The sequence below is a fragment of the Poecilia reticulata genome, linkage group LG3 (genome assembly GCF_000633615.1).
Source record: "Poecilia reticulata strain Guanapo linkage group LG3, Guppy_female_1.0+MT, whole genome shotgun sequence".
In the NCBI taxonomy this organism is placed as follows: Eukaryota; Metazoa; Chordata; class Actinopteri; order Cyprinodontiformes; family Poeciliidae; genus Poecilia; species Poecilia reticulata.
This window is the reverse complement of record NC_024333.1, coordinates 10,057,714-10,082,719: the sequence shown is the minus strand read 5'-3', so window position 1 is coordinate 10,082,719 and position 25,006 is coordinate 10,057,714. Positions and strand designations below refer to the sequence as shown.

Here is a 25,006-nt window from a genome sequence, read left to right as displayed (position 1 = left end):
AAATATATATACTCAATTTTTAAGCAATTTCAGTGAATATTGTCACTATATTTAGACCATACCACCGACCAGCAGGTACTTGGAGGCTAGTCTAACCCTATCCCAGCAATAGAGACCCTTTGACTTAGACTCACCTTCCCAGATGTGGTTTCTCCACTCTGCTGCTCGCTTGTCCTGTGTCCTGACTCACTCGGTATTTTCTTCTGTCCTGACTCCTACAGGTCAATAGGGACGGTCAAGTCGTTATTGTTATTATTATCATCATTATTACCATGATTACATATTATTATTCATCAAGTGGCCATAATGAGACGTGAAGGAACTAGTGTCGCCACCTTTCAGAAATGAAAATAATGGAAGCCCACCGCAGCTCCTCAAGGCCATGACCACCACGGCCTGAGTTGCCCGCCTCTCAGGGGCTGGGGTGCCCTCAGCAGGGGTCTGCTTTTTATTTTGTGCTTTTCTTGTAAAAGAGTGGTCAAGAAAGCAATCATTCACTACTCCGGTAAGAGTAGTACAACTTCAACGTGTTTTTACTCAAACAGAACTAGAAAGTAACTGTCCAAGCAATTAAACGAGCCTAAAAAACATATTTGGTAAAATGGGTATTCAAGTACTAAGCAGTTGATCTGATTTAATATTTTAAATTTATGCCAAAAAATATAAAATATAAAGTAATGTGGAAATTCTGGTACTTAAAGTCTAATTTGAAATAATAATATACGCAAATAGAATTAGTTGGAAGCTGGTTCAAGGCCATATTTACACCAAGTGGGCTAGGTTTGCCACCTTCATTTTGAATTCATGGCAAAAGTACAATTGGGAAGGCAAAAATTTTAATTGATCTAAGGGAACAGCAAGCTGTGGTTTCGTTGCCAGTGAATATTAACATTACAAGTATTGGTCTGTGTCTAGAACTGTCCATGGACAGTGGGTTTGTGTCTGGTCCATTTTTGAGGAGAGGATGTTTTTTCTATTGAGTGAAGTTACTCACAGTGGGCAGAGTAATCAAAAAATGTACTCAAGTAAACTACAAAGTGTGTTGCCAAAGAACTGCTCCCACTCCCTTATTAAATAAAACACAGAGAAAGCACAATCACACTTCTTCTAGAAACTGCATAAACATTTTAACAAGAAACATTTTTCCTTCGTAATATTTATCTCTTTATTTTTAATCTATTAGCATGACATGTTCTTTAAATTGTCACTTATTTTATATGTGCTAATGTCATTTATATAGATCATTATTCAAACTCAACGTCCTAAACAATTAAGAAAACCACAGTATTATACTAACAGCGCAACAGAAAACCGATTCAATCAGAACATAATGTTCTGTGATAAATCAGCCTCAGGAGACGACTGAGAAATGAAGAAGTCACACCGAATCGATGCTTGGCTCTTCTGAGCTTTTACGATACCAGACAGCCACCTCGCGCCACTGAATATCGCCGACATCTTTTTTGTTTATTTGTTTTAATGCCTTGTATTCATCCTCACTGACACTGTTCAGCCCATCTTCCCACTCACGTCTGTATCTTTGCAAGAGTTTTTGCTTCTAAGGACGTGGTGAGATATGGGGTGGACATTTTTTTTTTTTTTTTTAAACGCAGGTACTAAGGGCAGCTCACTTCGGCTGCGTCACGTCGGTCTCTAGGCAACTGTCACAGCAGCGAAACCAAGCAGCACCGGTCCGTGTTGGCCCGTGGACCCTTCGTAGGTCCCGCCACGACAATTTTGTCGGCTTTAATATTCAATGTGTTTTATTTTGATCTTTGTCTGTTGAACATTTATATAAAAAAAAAAAAAATCAAATACGGAACAAATCCCATCTGTTCTATACTGAAGCAACATTTAACTGCCAAATAAAGGACGATTCCATATTGAACAGGACGGGTGGAAAGCCTAAAATGAGCTCAGAACCCGTTTCACGGTGTGCAAGGACGCATGTGCAAAGTGAAAAAATATATATGATTCTCCAAAAGGAAATATTAAACAACCAAGACCTAAAGTAGACGAGCTAGTTAGCGAAGTAGCAGCGATCTTTTAGAGCGGGAACTAACTTTCTCTCGTACGGAGTTTGTATTTGTCAAACCGGGAGCATGTGGCTCGTTTATTAGACGGTCCTTTATGCTGTTAGCTGGGGACTGAACTAGCTAATTGTTACTACCAGCAGTGATGATTAATACTTACTTTCTTGAAAATCTTACGAATATCCATTGTTCAGAAAAATTCTCCTGACCTGCTTCACTGTTGCCAAGTCCTCGCCTAGAAAAGTAGCTTATTGGTGAGAAGTTGCTAGATGACGTCATTGTCTAATTTGCATATTTGGTTTTGTGTAATTTGGATGGCAGAAAAAAAAGGAATTTCTATTTTGATAAGGTAAAAGTGATTAAAAAAATACTTGAAACATAGAATGATAAATAAACTTAACTAAATAATTTTATAATATCAATTAAATAATGTTAATACTTTGCCTGAACTAGATAAATCAGTTTTCTTTAATATCTTATTTAACCAAAAGACAGGAGGAGGTGAATCAAATACAGGGATTTATTTTAATACAACACTCTCAATGAGAAAAATCCCCAAACATTAGGCAACATAAAAAAATTATACATTATATGTACTGTAATTCAGAGTGGGATCTATGGAGGGTGATTGATTATCTTACGATGATGTTGATTTGGCGGTGCTTAAACACAGGACTCCCTCCCTGATTCAAACTGTCTTGGGGTTCTTTAGTAGCCATACACTGTGCAACCTGTTTGGTTTTAATGCTGTGGCTGATCCTGTGAGCTCGAACAGACATTGCTGGTACAAAGCAAACACTTGGAGTGTCTTGTTTTGGAAGAATACCATTTCTGTAATCTCATGAATCTATCACATGCTGACCTTATGATACTAAATTCTTAACCTGGAGGGGGGAGCAGAAGCTTTGAATGAGGCCATATTTGTTAAGACCCGTTCAGGAAACAATAGGAGGGTCTGTTTGGTAAGTACATTCAACTAGTTGGTACCCAACAAGTGAACAAGGGCTTTGAGATAAAGAGACCCACTTTATCTAGACACAGGGGTGACAAAAAGGCATTTATCATGTTATACTAAGATGACTCGCTCTGTCAAAGGAGACAGCCTATTGAGTAGACTGGGTCCTGGGAAAGAAAATGTATTAATGCTGGTGTGAAACATTCAACTGTGAACTCTTGGACGTCTCATGTACAAACAAGCGAGATAAGCTCCTTTACATCAATCAGTGGAGTGTGGGCACTCCCTGGGCCCCATCTTGCTTCCTCTCAACTCCTTCTGCTCGTGTGCCAGTGGAGATAAATGACAAGGCAGAAAAAAATTACCCCTTTTCCGCCCCACTTATTGCCCTTGCAGACACTCTGAAGGAGAAAGCAAATACAGAGACACTTGTCCAAATGAAGCCAATGGACATGCTTTCAAAAGCAGTACTCAAACAATTAGCAGAGTTTATCTTCTAACTCTGAAATGAAAGTTGGCCATGTCCTTGTAAAATGAATCCATCATGTCTTAGAATAATAAAATAAAATTATGGTAAAAATGGTTTTACTGTAACAAGCACCATTATACAACCATCATCATCATATGAAGTTGTACAATATGAAGTCTGTTGTTATTATGGTACCACAGGACTACTAGTGAGTCCTTTGCAGCTGATTTGAATAAGTGGAATGAGACGATCAACTAAGTGTTGACATTTGCCATTTTTGAGAAATAATCAGAATTGCTCACACCTGAACAGTTACACATGTGGTCAGCCACACTTTAACTTCCTCAACATAAACTTCCTTTGAAGGCAGGGGACCATTGTATTCATCTAAACACTGGCAGACTACCTAAAGTTCATAATGTTTCTGTCCATTTCTATCCTCTAGTGTATCCAAAATCAGGTTGCAGGTTTAACAAATTCAGGAGGAAAACCAGGCAAACCAAGAAATTCTTTTCCCAAGAGACACTCCCCAGCCCATTGTGGGGGATCGATAAGCATTCCGAGGCTAGACGGGATATATGACCTCTCCAGTGTGTTCTGGATCTGCCCTAGAGTCCCCTCCAAATGAAACATGCCCGGTTGGAACGCTGGCAGAACGTTCTGTTGGTTCAGCTCTTTCTTCACAATGACAGACCGGAGCAGTGCTCATATTTCTGCAGAGGAGGTTCAAATCTGTCTGTCCGCTTTGTCCAACCATCACCCGAGAACACGACAAGAAGAGATTTCAACTAACTGCAGTCTACCTTTCTGCAGTAAAGGCCCCTGACCTCAGTTAAAGGGGCTGACTTTCATCCCAGCCACTGCACAGTTAGCTGTGCATGCTGAAAGATATGGCCTGGTGAATCTAACTGAACCACATCATCTGCACACACACAAAAAAAAAGAAAATATCTGACTTTGAGGTTCCTAAATCAGATCCCTTCTTCTCCACAACTAAACCTTGAATACCACAAAACAGGATCTGAGAAAAGGAGCCACTCCGGTGAACTCCATCTCATTTGAGATGAGAACACCAAATACCAGGGTTTCCCCCAGTGTACTATAGGCCTGACGGGCCACCAAGCTTTATTTAAGCCTCCTCGAGATCCATGGAACAGCAGTCAACAAAAGTTCAATGATCCCCTCAGCCATCTCAGAAAGATAAAGATCTGGTACCATACCAACAGACCCACACTCCCCAACCTGAATTCCACATTTGACCAGAATTTTAGTCAAGTAAAGACAAAAACAGACTGATATTCTGCAAAAAGTACAGGGAGTGGACTGCTGAGGACTGGGGTAAAGTCATTTTCTCTGATGAATCCCCTTTCCGATTGTTTGGGACTTCTGGAAAACAGCTTGTTCGGAGAAGATGAGGTGAGCGCTACCACCAGTCATGTCTCATGCCAACTGTAAAGCATCCTGAAACCATTTATGTGTGGGGTTGCTCCTCAGCCAAGGGAGTCGGCTCTCTCACAGTCTTGCCTAAAAACACAGCCATGAATAAAGAATGGTACTCGGAGAGCAACTTCTCCCAACCGTCCAAGAGCAGTTTGGTGATGAACAATGCCTTTCCCAGCATGATGGATCACCTTGCCATACAGCAAAGGTGATAACTAACTGACTCAGAAGAAAACATAGAGATTTTGGGTCCATGGCCTGGAAACTCCCCAGATCTTAATCCCATTGAAAACTTGTGGTCAATCATCAAGAGACGGGTGAACAAACCAAACCCTAGGAATTCTGACAAAATGCAAGCATTGATTGTGCAAGAATGGACTGCTATCAGTCAGGATTTGGTCCAGAAGTTGATTGAGAGCATGCCAGGGAGAATTGCAGAGGTCCTGAAGAAGAGGGGTCAACACTGCAAATATTGACTTGCTGCATTAACTCATTCAAACTGTCAAAAAGCTTTTGTTACTCATAATATGATTGCAATTGTATTTCTGTATGTGATGAAAACATCTGACATACACACATGAAAACCAGAGGGCAGCAGATCATGTGAAAATATAATATTTGTGTCATTCTTAAAACTTTTGGCCATGACTGTATATGGGTGCACGAAGAGATGCTGCCCCGGTAGTGACAAAAACCTACCCGCCTACAAAAGTCAGACTTTAAGAACAGCTGTAGCTTACGTGTAAATTTATGAGTTAACCTTAAAAAAGTCAATCCAAAAAGCAAAAGTAATACAATGGAACTATGAAATCAAGACAGATCTTTAAAAAGTTGTATAAGGCGAGAAAGAAAAGAACTAATATCAGTCTGCGTCTTCTCAAGCAGCAGAAAAAGCACAGTGGATTAATTCATCACCATGCAAAGCCTTTGGCCTCGTCTGGAATAAATTACCCAATGACTCTCAATTTAGACTAMACACACACACACACACACACACACACACACACACACACACACACACACACACACACACACACACACACACACAMMAMCACAACTGGCCAGAGAAAGCATGCAGACACGGTGGGAGAGAAAGCTTGACAAATGCAGTGAGGCTGCCCAGGTCAAAGGATTATCATAATCTGCTACATACTCTTTTAAAAAGTGAGATGGATCAAATGACTCTCTTTGAGGATGTTGAGTGAGCAGTATTTTGGGGTTTCCAGCAGATAAAGAATAAACTTGAGTTCCTTGGAACTTATGGGGTCTAGGTGGGTTAAATTAACTCAGAATTATGGCTTAGATATAGCTAAACAGTAGTCAAGGTTTCTAGCTTCACTGAACAATGGCTTGATCTGAAACAGATAATGTGTTATCTTAAATGTTTAATCTGGATTAATTGGTGCATAATGGCAAATGCATCCAGACAGAACCGTTATAAACAGAGGTCATTTTCAAAGAATATGTCACTCTCATCCAGAAAGGCCTGTACAAATATCTAATGCTTTCAGCTAAGTGCATACAATTATTTAAAAACTATTTCATCAAAGTAATGCAAGAATGATTGGGAATAATGGCACCCAGGCAGGTAAAGACCAAGTTGCTTGTCTATACTCAGCAGTTTACAGAGGATAGGTTTCCGTTAATGCTTAAAGTGGAAAATGTCAATTGGTCATAAAATGCTACAATTATGTCTACTGTTTCTTTGAGGATTATTTCCTGGCCAAAACAAGTGAAACAAAATCTAAAATTTTCATTTCACACTACATTCATTCATTCTCCCCATTACACACACATTCACACTGTGATCATGGGAAGGTACTACACCATAGCCACAGGCCCCTACACCTGGGGCAGTTGACAAAAGGTGAGGTAGCCACGAACCGGCACCACCATGGCCCTCTGCCCACCACCATTTACATTTGTTAGCGTTTCTATTGGTCTGTATCGGTACAGACCAAAACGAAAAACCGACTCATGTACCAAACCGTAACATATTTTTTTAACAACTTCATCTATTTCTATTTTATGATGGCATGTCAAGATCATACTGGTTGAGAAGAAAATGGTCACCCTCATAAAAACCAACCCTACAGTTAAATACGGTAATGTCAACCTTCTTTTCTTTTTTTTTTTGCAACAGGTGCTAAAGGTGTAGACAAGATAAAATGAAGATTTAGGAAAAACATTTGGTAGTGAATGGCATGTGTCAAAAATAATAATAATAATTTGACATTTTCAATAATATCAACCCACGCCTCAGCCATCTGGACCCAGTTTAACACTTGATGGCACATTGTCCTGCAATCTTTCTCACGTTTGTTCTCTTTCCATTTCTACTTCTGAAAGAAGGCAACAAAAAAACCACCCTTTTGTTCGAGTCCAGTGATCTGTGTTGCCTCAACAAACTTCAATGTGACCCATTCCTTTTTATGTTCATGCTGAAAACCAGTGTGGGACACTGCATACCATGTTGGTGCAGGTGTGTTTTCAGGTTAAAGTTAAGGTCAAGTATCATACTGAATAGAAATGTGATTTTCATTACAAAAATAAGAATAAAAAGAGATATTCAGTACTAATGCAGGACACGACCGACGATAAAGTGTGTAACGTATTTACTGTCACTCTGACAGAGAACTTGCGTCACTTTAACTGAAAGTATTTTATTCAATTGCTAAGACTACAAAAATAAATCTATTGGGAAATGTTCATGTTTGATGTACTCTAAAATGTAAAACAAAAGGGGACTCGTGTACTGATGGTAAATTAAGAAAACCTCAATCTGCATCGCCATGAATCCAATTAAAAACACAAAATATGGACGAATCCATAAGCTGATATTAAACATCAAGCGGGAAGGCCTTACAGCTTAGATGCACGTAAACACCACACCTCTCATTGACCCCTCTCATTTACACCAGGGATAGCGGTAAAGCTGATTCTACATTTGTTGTTCAGGCAGGAGACCAACTTTCCTTGACTGGGGGCAATCCGACTGGAAAAGTCAAGGCCAGATAAATGGTGTTGTGTTTGGCTGAGGTCTTTCTCTGTCTGACTGTTCGGCCCAACACACACGCACGCACACACACACATAAAGGGGAAAAAGCCCACTATCACAGGACCTTGTACTTGAGCCTTATCATCACCAGAGCAGCACAGATGGTAACGTACCCTTGACAAAGACTCACATCACACTCCCAAACTTCTATTGAATCTTTCTCACACTGTAGGCGCCTGCACGTCATCTCCCTGTCGCCTTCTCTCCCAGAATAAAATAAATAACTGCGTGTGCGCCAAGAATCAGCACAACTCTGGTGAATTCATCTTTACAACACGCTAAATTTATGCACCTTCTTGCTGATCCAGCCAGCTGTGTGAATGTGAATTATTATTACAACCCCAGAGATGCACATAGGTGGTAAAAACGCCACCGATTTAAATCAACACTTGAACGTGAGATACCCCCAGTTGAGGCACTAATTGTCCTCATTACTGATAAATCTGCTGAATAGCCATTCAAATAGTTTGATGAAAATTTTTTTAAATTAAAAACGGAAACAATCGAATGTGCCCTTGCAACAATTCCGTTAATCTGACACGGAGTTCAGACGTGTTCTCTGCCGTCACCTCGTAGTATCTCCATATAAAAGCTGCGCCATCTGTTGAGCTGTCCAATAATATCGCCAAGTGCTTTTCCAGTAACATTGTGTTGCAAAAGGCCTTATTAAATTTATGTGGATATGTGGCACAGCCAAACAATTCCACAGCAATCAATGGCTGCTATTGATCACATTTAAGAGAGGGAATCAAAAGAGCTCAAGCAGACGGCATCAGCATGGGGTTGTGTTACTGAAACCCTGGTCGCCACGGTGTGCCGATGGACGCGTGGTTTTCGTAATGAGAGCAGTGGTAATGTGATTTCCTGCATGTATTATGGTGCGTATGAATCTCTCTTCGTATAGGGTGTGTGGGGTTGGGGGGTAAGGGCAGCTAAAAAACTGAGAGGATGTTAAAAACGACACCTTACAGGACAGGGATTAACCATTTCCAGCTGGTAGAGATGTGTATACCATTAGTCTAACTCAATCAGGGAACTAATTCAATCAAAGGCACACAGTGGGCTGTCCTGACGTAGGGGCATCTGTTACACAGACTTCTTTCTCGCTGTGTCCTACGGTGACGCTTGGCCACAAAATGCAGGCCTGATAGAGCCTTTTGAGAAGTCTGAAGTTCGTCTGAGGACCCCTTAATGTGCAACTAATTTAACAAATTCACACTTTTTTGGGGGGTTCGCCCCAAAATTGTGATTATTAAAAGCTAGATTTGACTTTGTCCAGGAAATATCACTGCTTTTCTTCCACAGACACAATGACGGCTCTCAGTCTGATCACGGCTAATTACCCAGTTTCTATTCGGTGGGATGATGATGCTTCTCTTCATCGCATTTCAGGTGAGCTACTTGTACCTGTAGTTCCTAGAAAAATGAAACTCGTTTCTTATTATTGAAAATAAATCTTCCAGTTGTTTTGAAGGACATGTGCAACATAAAAACAGCAACAAAAAAATATCCCAGAACGTCTAAATCTTCTCCAGACAAAGTATTTTGTCAGTGTATACAAGCAAACACACACATTTTGCTATTAAGTCATGAAACTTTTCTCAGTGTGGAGGAGGAAGGCCTATTAAAACAGAGCACAACTGGAAGAGAGGTGAATCAGAGGCCAAAGGTGCATCAGCTGAACGAGAACCATGTTTTGAGGATAGATGTTGATGCTTTCTGCTTAGATTTTTGGCCCTGTACAGGCCATGCTCTACTCCCGTGTTGGGATCACACATGTCAGGTATGCTTAGATCGTCTGCAAAAAAAACCCAAAAAAACAGCAACAATGGTTTGCATCCTCCCGAAACTACAAAGAAAACAATAGTTGGGTCGGAGAAAAACGAGCCTACAACGTCAGGAGAGTTTGCATGAAGGCCTGTTTCCTCTGAGATCCCAAACTGTGTTTTCTGTGTTTTCAAGTTTGAAAAGAGTCAAAATAAAGTGAAGTAAAGTTGATTCAGTCATGTGCAAGCTGAGTAACCACCTGGATCCTTTTTTTTTTTTTTCCTAGAATGTCCTTCCTGTGGTTTGCAGACATGGTTGTTTTTGTTCCTTCGGCACAGAAACTCGTTTTTTTGTGTGTGTTTTTTTTTTGCCTTTCCAGAATAAAGACTGAACAACTCAACTGTCTATAACACAAACAAACACACACACACATAAGCAAACTTCTTCTGACTCAATCCCTCTCACACACACTCGCTCTCCTGTCTCTGTGAACGTAATGAATGTAGGTTGTCTCACCTTGCAGCTAGGGGGTTTTAGGGGTAGTCCGGAGGCAGGATTTCCTTGATGCTGAGTTGTATTAGTCTGCTGGGGTGAGTGGGAATCCTCAGACTCTTTTCCACTGTGGTAGACCACCCTATCAGAGATATGAATACTTGAAGCACAGCCCATGCTTCAAACCCACTTCAGCCTTTTTGTCTTTTTTTCTTCTTTTCTTTCCAAGTGCGTTACTTTTGAGGCTACAAGAGTGTCATTCGTCCTGTCTGTGTGTTTCTGAAGGTCCACTCTTCCTCCGAAAGGTTAAAATTCTCTCCAAAAATATTTGTTTCTCTACAAATGCATATGTGTGTGTGTGTATATAACATCTAGGCCACAGGAAAGCCGGTTCTCCAGTTGCTCCAACATAAGGCATGAATAAAATATCTATCTAACCCCCCCTTCCCACCCACCCACCCACCCCTCAACCAGGAAGCTGATTTCCTCTCCCTGTTTTTCACATGAAGTTAATTGGAGAGCTTCAATGAAAGCAGTTGTCTTGTCCTGGAGAAACTTGGGTTCCGTTATTCTTCAGCTACCAAGATCCCCACGGATTTTATCCCTCACTCCAGCTCTTCTTCTCGCCTTCAATTCGTACCACATCATCATTTTCTCACTCCCCCCACCCCCCCCATCAACTTCACTACTGCTATCAAGTAGGCCTGAGACCCCCCCTCCCTCATCAGCTTTACGCATGAGTTTTATCCATTTTTTATGTCCAAGGTTTCATGTGTATCCGTCCTTCCCCACCTCGGAGCCATCAAAAATATTGCCTTTTTGTTGTTGGTTTTTTTTTTTTTTTTGGTCTTCTTCAACAGTCTGGTTGTCCACTTCAGCTCAGCACACGGGCCAGAAAAGCGATTCTCACGACACTTTGCTCCAGTCCTGAGCGGCTCATCATCAACAGGCTGAAATATTCACACTGCGGAGTGTTATTCTGGTCAGTCGCTCCCATGTCAAACACCGTCGGTGAAACACAAGGCCATGCAGCCCGACAGTACACTCCATTTGTCAGCCCACAAATTCACCAATTTAGGAAGCGGGGAGATCCTGGTGGATGGCTCGCAGTCTCCATTCAGGCATCCGCTCCCCCGGTGGAGGATGATCCGCCTGATTTAAGAGGTCCAAACCCGGCTGCAGTTCGCTACAGGCTCCGCGATTTTTCCTCTCATTCTGGAGCTTGACAAAAACAGATGTAGAGGCTGTTTGATTGTAATATGAAGAGGTACCACCTCTGGAGAATGTAGTCGCTTGAGAGAGAGACAGAGAGAGAGAGAGAGAGAGAGAGAGAGAGAGAGAGACGCACTCGGAGGAAAAAAATCTTAAAAAAAGAAAGGGGAAAAAAAAATCCCCGCTCCGTGTCCACAAGTTTCAGATGTTAAAAATCGGTGACGGCAGGATTATCTCAGTTTGACGCGAGCGGACATAAGGCGGGATCGAGCTACATAATGCTGATTTTAATGTTTGTCTTGTCTCTGCCTTTTCTGGCGTTTGCCCTTCCAATTCTTCAGCACTGCTTGACAGCGGCACATCCAATAAAAGCACCCGCAAGGATTGACCTACAGCCTTTACTGACGTTAATGCAAATGAGGAGCGAGCAGCCAATGGGAGGCGCGCTCGGCGCCGCTGGGTGGTCCCCGGAGTGCCGTGGGAACTTTGAAAGCAGGAAGAGCGCTCTCACCCGCCGCCCCTGAGCTGGCTGCAGGTACGCTGTTTACATGTTTCTGCGATTCGCTTCTTCCTGAACCTGGAATGTGCGTATCTAGTGAGGTTTACATCCATTTATTTGCCGCAAAAAGGATTTTTGGAGTGGTAAACAGTCAGTAAACGTACTACGAACCTACTTTTGTTTCATAAAATTTGATTTAAGAAAAAAAAAAAAAAAAAAAAAAGTAAAGAAAAGAAACAAAAACAAAGACTTCTATTTGAAGACCGCTGAGTATATTTATGTTAATTGATAGCCTAGAAGTGGGGCGTGTTTTACTATTTGAATTATGATGTAGAAAATATTAGACCACACTGGAGCTGAATTCAACAGATTATAAATTATAATTGGATTATAATTGTAATCTAATTAGGTGCACCCTTACGTCGTCGTTGCTTTTTTGAAATAAAATCACTGTTGAAACCATACATTTGAGCTACAATAGTAAAAACTCAAACTTCCTGCATACTTTCACAATAAGAGTCCTTAGCGTTTGCTGGAAATGGTAAAAAAACAAACAAACAAACAAACAAAAAAAAACATATTAAGATGATAAATCGTTTGTGCAGTATCTAATCTATGTCTTTATGTCTTTAATATAATACTGCTACCAGTTCTAATAATTACCTTTGTATTGTTGTGTTTTTATGATGTAACATTTATTGATGGATCCCAACAATCAAGTAACTGTTCATCCCAAGAAATAAATATTCCTAACTATCTGCAACCAGTAACGACTGCGTTTTCAAGACTTTAAAAATGTGTTCTTTCTACTCAACACTTCAAAGAGGAAATGGGACTGATCATCATCCCCAGATATCTACATCTAAATATGCCAAAATAACTGGTAAGGGGCTGCATGGCTGTTGACTTATTGTTACCATGCAGCAGGTCCTGAGTTCAGTTCCCAGCCTGGGGTCTTTCTGCATGGAGTTTGTATGTTCTCCTTGTGCATGCGTGGGTTCTCTCCGGGTACTCCAGCTTCCTCCCATGGTCCAAAAACATGACTGTCAGTTAAATTGGTCTCTCTAATTTCTCCTCAGGTGAGTGTGTGTGTGCATGGTTGTTTGTCCTGTCTGTCTCTGTGTTGCCCTGCAACAGACTGGCGACCTGTCCAGGGTGTACGCCACCTCTCACCCGGAATGTTAGCTGGAGATAGGCACCAGCACCCCTCCCAACCCCACTAAGGGACAAGGGTGTACAGAAAATGGATGGATGGATTCTCCAGGAATTCTATATTTTCATGATCGAGACAGGTTCTGGATCCTAGATTAATGTATTTTAGTTCAAAATACACCCATTATTCCCAGATCAGCAGCGAAAGTCTTTGAAGCCGCTCGAAGAGTGTGATTGCCTACAGTCAAATGAATCCTTTAGCAAAGTCAAAACCCAACATAAAAAATCCAGAGGATAGCTTGCAAATGTTCTCAGACCTTAATTTTTAGAGACATGGGTCGGATGAAACAAAAAATATTTGTCTGTATTGACTGTCTTTACATTGACTTGTGGACAATGACCACCAAATTATTTACAAAGTAGGTTAAAGACAACAAAGTCAAAGTTTTTGAGTGGCCATCACAAAGCCTTGACCTCTGTCCCATATAGTACATTTGAGAGAAAAGCTGAAAAGATGAGTGTGAATAAGGTGACTCAATTGGACCACATGTCCATAAATGTGGCCATGGCAACTTCAGAAAAGTTGACTGACAAAGAATTGTGTAAACACGCATGCCATTTGATGCTATTGTTGAAGTGAAACAAAAGCAATAGACAATATAAGTATCCGACTTAACCTTGACAGAACGTGCAGATCTCTGTGTGGGGTTTGGTTACAGAGGGTAAAACTGCTGATGTTAAAAATACTATTCTGGTAAAGAGATACAAAAGGAAGAAAAGGAGATTAAAAAAGCCCATCAAAGAAATGCTGCAACATTTATTCATGCATTTCTTTAAGGCCAACATTTGGCTGAGTAAAGGACTCGTTTTAACCTGAAGCAACCAATAACAGCTTCTCATGAGAGACACTCCTCCACTCTGTTGAATAGCACCTTTTGAAACTCAAAACCTTGACTTTTAATAATGCATTTTTCCCCCCTTCTGTAACCTATAGGCTTCAAAGTCAAAGTGGGATTAACCATCATCACATGTTTCCTCCCCATGACATGTTAACTGACCTTTATGTGTCAAGCTGCAGGAGCTTCGGGAGGCTGAACGCCTCCCAGAGCTGTGCAGAAGTGCCCGGTATTCCCAGTCTTCAGTGTAATTTATTGGAAACATTCGGTTTTTGTACCAGCAGCGATGGGGCTTTTTTGCTACTTAAAGGAACACACCACACGACTCTATTAGAGTGAGGGTTTTAGTACAAACCGAGCTTTCAAGCAGCTTTAAAGCCACTAAAAATACCCAACTTTGTGATTTATGACATCTATAAAACAGAAAACACCCCAGCTTAAACAAACAATATAAATGTTAAATAAATGTTAAATAAAGGGTTGGCAGGCAGGATATAAATGAATCCACTGACAGGTCAGGCTTTTTTTTTTTTGCCTCTTAACTTACAGTGAAGCCGGCTGCACTATTCATGAGAGGATGACATGTTTACCGTTGTCTTTGCTTTTCTGTCACTTATGTGTGTTTCGCTATCTGTTATTATCACCGTACTTTGTGCAGCTGCATTCTTCAACAGAGTCTCTGCAGGACAGTTTTTTTTTGTTTTTCTTTGTTTATGTTTGGTTTACCGTCCGTCTGATGGCATCTTTTATCTACACAACACTCAAAGCATCGCTTGTGTCCAAAGTCTTTCATTGTCCGTCTGGTCATTTTCAATGTTTGGGGAATTTGAATCACATTCCTGAGGCACCAAACAGCTGCTCACCTTTTAAAGTAAACGTGTAGAGCCTCTGTGTTGTGTTGTGAACAGGAAGTAGAAATAATTCCAACTAAATCACAATGAGAGTAATCATTTGAACCTTTGTAAGAAATATGGGTCTCTAAAAACACAACGATCTCACATATTTATTTATTTATGGTCTCATTAAGGTGTTCTTTTCATTGGGCCCCTTCAAAGAAAAATTATCTGTTTGTTTTGTTCTAACCTCCCCTTTTTTGACCTCATTTTAAAGCATGGCTTTATTCAGTATGGATTTGTGCGCGGTTAATGGTAGGCAGTATCTTACCTGCAGCTGACGCCTCTTGTTTGGACAAGCAAGTTAAGGGTTAATCAGAGCAAGAGGAGGTTGTAAAGTATATTTTCTACAGCTGTATTGTAGAAAATATGCTGAGTATCTTGTTTTGTATGATTAAAAAACCCCTGCAAAGTACGAAAACTATATAATTTTAGTGAAAGATTTTTAAAAAAGTATAAAATAAAAAAATGGTTTCTGCATTATGAACATCCAGATCACTGACATAAGAGGGCAGACAGCAGATGACAAAAAGGAGCATGTTTCATGTCATATTTATAGTTTTACTGGCTCTAGTAAACATTGTGGCAGGAGTCTGAACCCTTTTTATTCTGTCAGATAGACTTTTTCCAACAAGGAGAAAAAGTCAGAGGGAGAAAATAGTTTAATTTTATATAAGTAATCTTAACTATCACTCTGGTGATCCAAAAGTCCTTGGCAGCTCCTCTTTTCATGCGTAAAACAGGTACCATCAGCTGTTACATTTTAACTTGGTGCCTGTAGATTCTTCCAGAACAGTATTAGTAGAAACCTTTAGAGCATTTTCTGCCTCTCTATGAATTTCTTAGTGTTTTAAAGTGGGTTACTTTCATAGCTTTGTTCAAAATGTCAGTGTTATGAAAATGTACAACAAAAAGTAAAAAACAAACAAACAAAAAACAGAAAGCCTGTTAGTTATTTGTGAATTACATACTTTTCAAGTCGTATTTTTCTTTTCTTTTGTTTTTAATCTATTTTCCTGGAATTAGGATCTGATTTTGATCCACCCTACTCTTTATTTGACTCTCCCACTAGGAGGCGCCAAAGCTCTAGACCTCCCCACTCCGCATTTGTAAAACTTTACGGACACTATTTCTTCAAAATTGTGTTTTTTGGGAGGAATTAATTGACGACTGTAATTTCAGAAATATTTCAACATGCAATCACGTCATGTCTTTAGTGTTTTAACATTTTCTACCTCATCAAACTAATCTTAATTTGAGGCAAAGATGAGTCAGATGGGTTGATGGATGGATTGTTTTTGAAAATGACCTTTTTCTTTCTTAGTATTGAATCAACCTTTCCATAATGCGGAAAAATATGGACTTTTCCCCAGATGTTCTACAGTCTATTATAATCAATATTATTGTGCTGTACAACTATAGAAAACATTCCTCCTGAAAATATTTGCATCTTTAATCAACATTCCTATACAAGGACAGAAGACATCAATATTCAGGAGACTGAAACACTCAGGGTTGTCATTTTTCTATTAACATCGACTGATTCCTGTGCTGCTATTTCTCAGAATTGCACGTCAGCGGTGCTTTTTAAGATAGACGGCCTTATTCATCTGACCTCTTAGGTTAATTTGAGCGAGGAGGTCCCTCTGAGACATAACTATCTATTTCTCTTAAAATCTGATACATTTTAAAGTTTCGTTATAGAAAGAAAAGCTTCAGTTAAATAATGATATGTGGAGACACTGCAAATTACATCCAACACATTTTGCGTGTTGATCTTAACGACCCTCAGAGTAGACGCATCTAAAGGCTGATGGCTTTTCAACCTCATTCCAAACATACAGATAGAAGTTTGAGAGGAAAAAAAAAGACAGTTTTGCTAAACTCAGAGTTCATCCTGGGAACAGTCTCTTAAGTAGTCAATCTAGTGCCATAACTGCACGTACATTAACTGTTCCTCTTTATGTTTTATCACATAGACATCCATACAACTGTCAGGTTATTTATACAGCACCGTTTTATGACATTATGGCATTATCTGAAGCTGTAAATTAAATAAACACACCACAGTTAGGTGAAATAGTTTCATACCAAGTTTTTTTTTCTTTTTTTCTGGATGGTTTCAGGCTAACTCCAGCCTTATGATTTCCCGTGTGCCGAAAACAATTTATAAATTACATGAGGAATATATTCAGGAACTGGTGAAGCATTTGCTACTTGGGGACATTTAGAGTTCCCTCTGCAGAGCATTGTAAAGAAAGCTGCGTCGTACGTTTTCTCTCCCCTCTTATCTTGTCCTGGTATGTGCTGAATGATGATCCTGATAAAGGTGTTTTGGTTCCTAAAACAGAATTGTTCAATATAACAAGCGCTGATGTCCACAGATTTTGCTTCATGCGCTGTAAGCAAAGTTACCCGTGCTTCTTTTTTTTTTTTTTGGGGGGGGGGGGGTCATTTGTGACTGTTCTCTTCAGAGAATGTAATTTAATATCTTACTTCACTGCTCTCTGCTCCTTTGCATTAACAATTTAACTGTAGTTTGTTTCTGATAAACTCTGCTGCTGCACTTCCCTCCATTTGCTGATTTTATGTTTATTCTTCCTCTTCTTCTTCTTCACTTTTATTTTTCCCAAAACTACTCCACTTTGCTATGAGCCGCCTTGATTGCGCACTATGTTACTTGGCTTTCTAAATCTACATAGTTTAATTGCAGTAATGTGTTGCATACTCTACTGGGTAAGCAATATATGAATAAAATCCAAATCATCAGTACTCCATCATAATGTTGGCAGAGATCTACTTTTGTCTAGTTGTTGAAAATCAAATAAAAACATCACTGGATTTAGAATGTCTAAGCCAAAGTTTTTTAAATGTATTATTTGGGGTATTCTTTGTGCTTATTTATCACAATTAATTCGTATAACTTTTGCACATCATTAATACCAACAGAAACACTAAAGGCAGGCCACGTAACAGTGGTGATTTCTGTCGGATCTGGATCAGATTTGAATGAAATGCATCATCAGTGACATCAATAAACAACAATGTCATAATATTTAGCAAATATGAAACTTGTGGGATTATGACGGTTCCTTTTCTGGTGTTCTGGATGGAAGAACAGCCAGAACAATCTCTAGATACGTATCACCAAAGCAGCATATCGACAGCTTGATGATGTATAGAGCCCCTGTAGGTGTGACCACGCCCATTCACTACTCGTTTATGAAGTTTCAATGTTTCCCTGCTTCATGTTAACGTTTTACTAAATTTTAATGGGAAATGTTAAGCTCTTATAACAGCTACCCTTACGGGAGGGAATGTCTTATCAAAAACGATCAACTTTCTAAATTGGTGAGAGGATTTTCCCCAGAGACTGCATTTATTTATTTATTTAAACTGATGGTTCAATTTGTCTAAATTTTACAGTGTGAGGTTATGGTATAAAAATATTTACTATATATATTTATTATTTATTAAACATTTGTAATTTTTATTATTGAAAACCTGTTACATTTTTAGCAACGACACTATGGGGGGAACTGAGTATTTATTTATTTTTTTTCATTTTCCAAAGAAAATAGGGTTGAAGCTAGATATGAATACACTTTATAATCATTTCCTTTCTCATTAAATCAGTTTCTGTTATTAAATCCACTGGGATCACTAAAACATATTGATATTTGCTAAATGCCTGAATAATTATATATTTTTACTGATTATTCTTGTAATTTTATTCAAACCTAACTTTGCTGTTTCTTTAAACTATTTGTGAAAGCTCTGATTATGATGTCATTGCTTCCTAAGCTCCTGATTGGTTCAATCATATCATTTATGTTAAATGGTGGCACAGCAGTGAATGTGTCTAAAGGCAACTCATTGAACCCACTGCTTCCTTGTGTGACATCATGGAAAATGAGTAGAGATGATCTCTTTGGGTATTTTTATAAGTAAGTTTAAACCGTTATGTGGTCCAGAAAGATATGTTAGCGGGAGAGGTGCAATCAACTCCAGAACAAAAGCTACAAACTTTGTAAAAATGCTGGCAGAACTAGTAAGGAAGTGACATTATCCACAGTGACATGAGTCATTTCCTACCATGGCCACTCAGGGAGGAAGAAGCCATCATCCCTAAAGCAGTAAATGAAACAAATATTTAAAGACTTAGTTTCCTGTCATCAAATTCTAAAACATGGCTCAGTGCTAATTTTTGCAACCATAACTCACTCAAAACAATGTAACACATAACTATTATTTTACCTTTCACAAGTAAATTAAACCTTATAAAAAAAAATCCAGAGCCAAATCAATGAAACTTGAGTCTTTTTAATTACATTTTACTGTCATGACATACTACAAAAACATCACTTGCATCACTCTGTTGAACCAAATTTCCTCTCAAATTCATCTCCTCTAAAATATTTTACGCAGTTTAAGACATTCAATTGCGTAAGCAGCACATAAAATGAAACAACTATACCCTCATGCATTTTCAGTTTTGTTAAAACAAATAAGTAGCTCAGCGGAAAAAGACTGGCAGCATGTACTGTAACTGGCTCAAATATGCAACAGGAGAAAACAGCAGAGGAAAAAGGTATACAAAATCTGATATGGACCTCATGGAGTTTTACGAAAATATATAAAAACACTTATTGCTGGGAAATCCAATAAAAAGAGCAGAGGTTTTTCAGTTTAATCAATGTTTCTACAAATGTGATAAATTAAAATGGTGTCTTGAATCACCCAAAAGTTTTACACATGTTTCTTTATAAAAGATATTGGAAAAAAGGTAGAGTTGTGATTCCTCAGGGTGCTTTTCATTATGCAGTTTCCTTGGTTCTTAAATGTTACTTCGTCTTATTATCGATATCAAAGGAAAAAGACGTATAATATAGGAGACATTTGCTCCAGACACCTACACCTACGAGTAGTTTTAGCGAGAATACAAGGAAAAGAAGGTCTGGATGAGGAAAAGCACCCTGAGTGTTCAAACAGAGGTAGCTTCTAACCTCCTGTGCCCACGTTTAGTGACATTCGCATACCAAATTGTACCTTGTCCTCAAAGCATTGGCTTTTAGATGGGTAAGCTTCACGCCTGCCAGGCCAGAAATGCAGTTAATATTGAGATTCCTGTTTGAAATAAACCAAAGATTCTTGCTATTCAGCTATTCAGCATGTGTGTGCTGTTTATCTCTTAACAAAGCTGTTTGCAAAGGCGCTTCAAGGTCCAGCAGACCAAAATCATTCATAAATGTTCAATTAAGACACAATCCGGAGAGGAGCTTTTGGTGGAACCAAAAACAAAAACCCCCAAAAAACACATGGGTTTAAACAAATTTCCCAAGTTAGGATTTCAGATTTGCACACAGCAGATTTGATCAGATGTAAGCTCAATCTTTTTTTAGTGATGTTTAAGTATCTAAGAAGCTTCCGGATTGAGGCTTTAGTTTTTAAAGCTCAATAAAAACTGCCTTTTTCTGGCGAGGCTAGTGGAAGTAGGACTCCAGGTTACCACGGCGGCGGACATCGGTTGTCCAGCAGTGGAAGCCACCGCCAAGTGAGTTGGCATGGCGAATGTTCACCTTTATGGTCTTGATACCTGCTCGAAGCAAAAACAATATATTTAGGTTTTTTAAATTTTCTGGTGTGTTTTAAGTAAATAGACACACCAGAATAATTTAAAAGTGTCGCACTCACCGAGGTTTTCAAACATTTTATGAATTGTGCCTTCATTGGCGTCAACCATGACGCGTTTCTCATCCAGCATCAGCACATTCATGGACAGCCATTTGGAGGACATCCACAGTGGATGATCTGCAGAAAAGTTTGGGGTTTTTTAAGTAAAAAACAAAACAAAACAAAAAAAACAAACTTTTTTTTTTCATTCAAACCAAGCTTTAGCTGAAGTACACACCGTCAGGAATCAAAGGTGTCGGAGGTTTCACAACAGTCCAACCGGCTTTCTTGAACATGTCAATCTGAGGTGCAGATAAAAATTGAAAATAGCAATGGTCAACATCGAGAACTGTCATGAACAGTTTATTTTCACATCCACAAGAGGGCAGCAGAGTATTCTCTCTGAAAATACCTGGCGACATGGGCGATCAGGGTTTGACAACACCAATCCAGGGCCGACGATGTTAAAAGTGGCATCAATGTGCATGGGGTTGGGATCCTTGAATGAGATGATGTGCACCTTGTAATCTGGGGCCAGATGGCGCCTCATCCACTCGATTCCCATGTAATTTGTAACCTGCGTCGGGGCAGTATGCAGAGAAAAAGCCTCATGACCTAACCCAACTGTGCATTCAGTTCTGATTCCCTGTGGATTGAATCAGTGCTGCTTGGGATGAGAGCAATGCTTCAAACCTGACTCCTCTGGACGAAAAGGTCCCTCCCGGCTCGAATGAAGTCAGCAGCATCGAAGCAGGGCTCATGCTCCGTGGTCACAAACTTCCCCTGGGCAGCCAGCTTGTGTCTGTCCTCCACAGTGAGGATGGGGTAGTCCTGGTTAACAGGAGAAAATAATGATTTACACCAGAGCAATTAAACTGTGTAGCATGGTCTCTCTTCACGTACGACGACAATAAACGTCACGGGGCAAAGAGTTCAGAGGCAATATGAAGAACCTGATCCAACAGCCTTGCTCCTGATGTTTGAGTGCCTCACCTGATCATACAGGTTATCAGCCATGGTTGGCTTAGGAGCTGTGGTCCACTTTGCACCTTTTCTAAAGTACTCCTTGATCAGAGGCCTATAGGCACGGTACTCAAAGAACCGAGCCCTCCAGGCCATGGGAGCTTCTATAATTTCATTTCCGACAACCATGAGGATGTCTCTCGGCATGGCAGCATACATTCCTGCAACATGTTCAACAATGCACACTTGTTATCAGATAATAGCAGTCAGATCATGATGGTAGCACCAGTCAACGTTACACGACGCTTTTTTCACCTGTGGACGTGAAGTCTGGAGTTTTGTATTCGACGGACCAGTCGATGGGTTCTGGCCTCTTGACAACGACGCCCTCGTGACGCAGGATATTGCACATTTCTTCAATCTCAGCAACAGCTTTTTTCAAGTGGTCCGCGGGAAAAGACTGGCCCCCATGCTTCTGGTAGAAGGGCCAGTACTTCTCGTATGTGTTGGCCTGATCAGACGGTCACGACGGGACAGTTAACATCACTGTCACACTTTTACAATTTGCACTTTGTTTGACGGGTCAGAGGAGACGCTTACTTTCACTTCCACAGTAAACGGAGGCACGTGGGCGTTTTCGGCTCGCCCCACGATCACCTCCTCAAGAGGGTCCCATTCATTGTAGCTGCAGACGGGGCACTCCTGCTGAATGGGCTCAGTAACAGGTTCCTCTTCAGCTGCTTGGCGTTGAGCAGCAGCTGCTGCACTTGAAGTGCTCTGGAAGGTCCTCTGCACCCAACCTGCAACTGACCGGCCAAGCTGAGCGAGAAAAATATGGATCAGCTTTGGGCTCAGGCTTCGGATTACATAATTTGTGAGAAAATATTTGCAAAAAAAAAAAAAGATTATCTTTTTTTTGTGGAAAATGCATCAACTGTTCGATTTTAAAATACAGTCGTTGGTCATTAGACCAACCAGAAAAGGAAGCTGTTTCAAAATGAGCATATTTATCAATAAACTTGGTTTTATTTTGGTGCAAGAAAAATTAAAACAATTGGAAGAAAATTTTAAAACAACACGGCTTAAAGCAAAAAAAAAAAAAGAGGATCAAAAAAACACAGCAAAGATGAAACTGCTCCAAGACACCGAAGAAAACTGATCTCAGGTGGATAGATTGGTTGGGTGCCAAAGTACACGTGTTATTAAGAAGCCTTATCTCTTAGAGATAGAGGTTACAGTATTGGCCCTGCTGGCTCCAGACCAGCTCCGGAGTCACAGAGTTTGAGAGCCATCTGCTGTGAGACAGCTGTTCGCTGTCGCTCAGGGACTAAGCAAAATAAAGGGAAGAAAATACCCTGCCCCATCAGGAAAATCCAATCTTTCTTGTTTTACTTTCTTTGAAGTGATCAGTGCATTTCTTGTTTTAGTTTTGCACTTCCAGACATCTAAAGGGTTGAGCAGACAACCAACACATCCATAAATCAATTAACCTGAGTTTAACCCAATCAGCTTGGATGTAATGAAGAAAAAAGTCGAACAAAATGTCTTTATTCACCTTTAAAGACTTGTGTTTTCATTGAAACAAAAGATCAGTGAGACGAAATAAAAGCATGATTTCTCTTTCTTTGCTGAAAAAAAAAATAAAACCAACAACAACAACAACTACAACAAAAAGGGGAAAAAAAAACATAAAACCACCAGAATACAAACCATGGCTCCGATCAGATGGGCAGCCTCGGCCCCCCTGCTACCTCCTCTCAGACATCTGACTCGCAGCATTGTCCACAGAAATAATGAGCGAAACCAAAGGGCAGCACCGGATCCAACTTTCTCTCTCTCTGTTTGCTATTGAAAGGAGACGCTTCAGCTCGCAGCCAACTTTATAGGAGCAGAGACTACGTGTCTCTGAGGTCATTGGTCGCTTTTCATGTTGTGAGGCAACGTGACTTGAGAAAAAGCATTTCTGAAACACAATCCCTTACGCCAGCAAATTCTTATCAACTGGGCTTTTGGCGTCCAAAGCTTCAAAGACATCTGAAAATGGATGAAGAACCGGTTTGGTTCGGCTGGCTGTTTCTGGATGCGCCTGTGGAGCGTTCAAGGATGTTTTGCAAGCAACAAAGTTTTTATAAGTTTGATGGCAGTCTTTGAGTTTAGCTTTAAACTCAAAGATTGCCATCAGTCTTTGAGTTTAAAGGATCTTCGTGTATCAGACTACGAATAATGCTATAAAAAAAAGCACAAATCCCAAATGAATTAACTTGACAAATGACAAAAATCAATCAAACATAATACATATTTTGCGTATTATATTTAATCTAATACACAGCAGCTGGTATAAGATGACCTGCATGTGTTCCTTTAGGACTGATGACGCCTTGTATTCTTTGTTGTGTGTTTTGCATGAACGCGGCTTCGTGAAAATCTTTAATCAGGCTGTTAGGAGCGGTGTGGAAGTCAGAAAGCTTTGAGCAGAGCTGATACAATTGGAGCGATAGAGAGCTGTGCACAGGCTCCCACAGCACATGCTTCACTGGACTGTGCTCACATGAGTTTCACAACCGCCCCCTCTCACCCGCAGACCTCAGTGACTTCTGATATGCTCTTGCCCTCTAAAGAAAGCTTTGACTGATTCCTGCGTTTCAAGGGCTACATCGTGAAGAAGATAGGTCTCCTAGTGAACTTTTAGGATTTGTGTAACATTTTTATTATGCTAATAAGTAAATGTAGGAAAGGTAGAAAATGTGTGTTTTGTCGATTGTGTTGTTGTTTGCTACAACAATGCTTAACAGCAACCAATCAATAATGTTGGAAAACCTATTTATTTTTCAAAAATTGTAAGGAAAAATGCCGAACAGCATTTTCTGCTACTGACTACGTCGTTGTTTTTCTTGTATCAAATGATTGATTAATGACTGATATTTGAAAAAAACAAATATCGGTCAAGTGTAGCATCCTTAACAGATTACTTTATGGCAGCATTCCTGCTTAAAAGTCCAGCTAAACATAGCCTGGTAAAAACCAGTACCTAGTTGGCTCTCGGCTATTGAGAAATTATTTCACTAAATTGCTAATGAGCTTACCAGAAATTCTGTGTGCTGTAAACAACTATGTCCCTCTGTGAAGAGAGACGTGCTGAGCTGAATGAGGCGGCCGTTCACGTTAATTCAATATTCGGAGGCGTGACCAACATAGACTGGACGGCTTTGTTCACCTCCTCCGACCACTGCCAAACTACACAGGCAGACTACAGCTCTAAAACAGCGCATAAAACTCATGTCGCCGTTCACAACTTCTCCTTCTGTTTCCTGATTGGCCCAGTTGAATTTCTACCTGAGAAATCAAGGTCGATGGGAGAAATCCCAGACAGAGCACTGAAGTGAGAAGAGAATCAAGCACAATTGCAAAACAGAAATTCCAAGGCAAAACAAGCGACGTGTAAAGCAGATAAGTCCTTGTCAAATAGCGGTTTGACTAAAGAAGTTTTAAATGTTAAAGTTTTTA

At 40.0% G+C, this 25,006-nt stretch overlaps 2 protein-coding genes across 6 annotated transcripts in view; both read right to left on the bottom strand.

The window, feature by feature from the left end:
• The window catches only part of pde8a (phosphodiesterase 8A), a 58,093-nt gene extending 46,288 nt beyond the window's left edge, over nucleotides 1-11,805 (bottom strand). For 2 of the 5 annotated variants that reach the window (XM_008404542.2, XM_008404544.2), the window contains exon 1: nucleotides 10,239-11,804. In XM_008404542.2, coding sequence (XP_008402764.1) covers nucleotides 10,239-10,391 — 153 coding nt within the window. In that variant the 5' untranslated portion in view covers nucleotides 10,392-11,804. Of the gene's footprint in view, nucleotides 1-134; nucleotides 216-2,193; nucleotides 2,294-10,238 lie in introns of those variants that run through there. The other 3 variants (XM_008404540.2, XM_008404541.2, XM_008404543.2) reach the window with 3 other exon arrangements.
• Nucleotides 11,806-19,169: 7,364 nt separating this feature from the next.
• On the bottom strand, nucleotides 19,170-23,354 carry gatm (glycine amidinotransferase (L-arginine:glycine amidinotransferase)). Its single transcript, XM_008404545.2, has 9 exons — nucleotides 23,213-23,354; nucleotides 22,103-22,321; nucleotides 21,818-22,013; nucleotides 21,533-21,723; nucleotides 21,233-21,370; nucleotides 20,952-21,116; nucleotides 20,778-20,841; nucleotides 20,561-20,677; nucleotides 19,170-20,462 (listed from the first exon to the last, which is right to left on the bottom strand). Exons 1-9 carry the CDS (start codon nucleotides 23,279-23,281, stop codon nucleotides 20,350-20,352), a joined length of 1,272 nt encoding a protein of 423 aa, XP_008402767.1. The 5' UTR covers nucleotides 23,282-23,354; the 3' UTR covers nucleotides 19,170-20,349.
• Nucleotides 23,355-25,006: the final 1,652 nt, after the last annotated feature.

Bases quoted from the DNA above. Each gene is read 5' to 3' on its own strand.
- gatm (XM_008404545.2), bottom strand. From the start codon at position 23,281: ATGCTGCGAGTCAGATGTCTGAGAGGAGGTAGCAGGGGGGCCGAGGCT. The intron at 20,678-20,777 runs GTGTGTACTTCA...ACTTTTCTGCAG, and splicing joins GACACCTTTGATTCCTGACG to ATCATCCACTGTGGATGTCC. The intron at 20,463-20,560 runs GTGAGTGCGACA...TGCTTCGAGCAG, and splicing joins TAAAATGTTTGAAAACCTCG to GTATCAAGACCATAAAGGTG.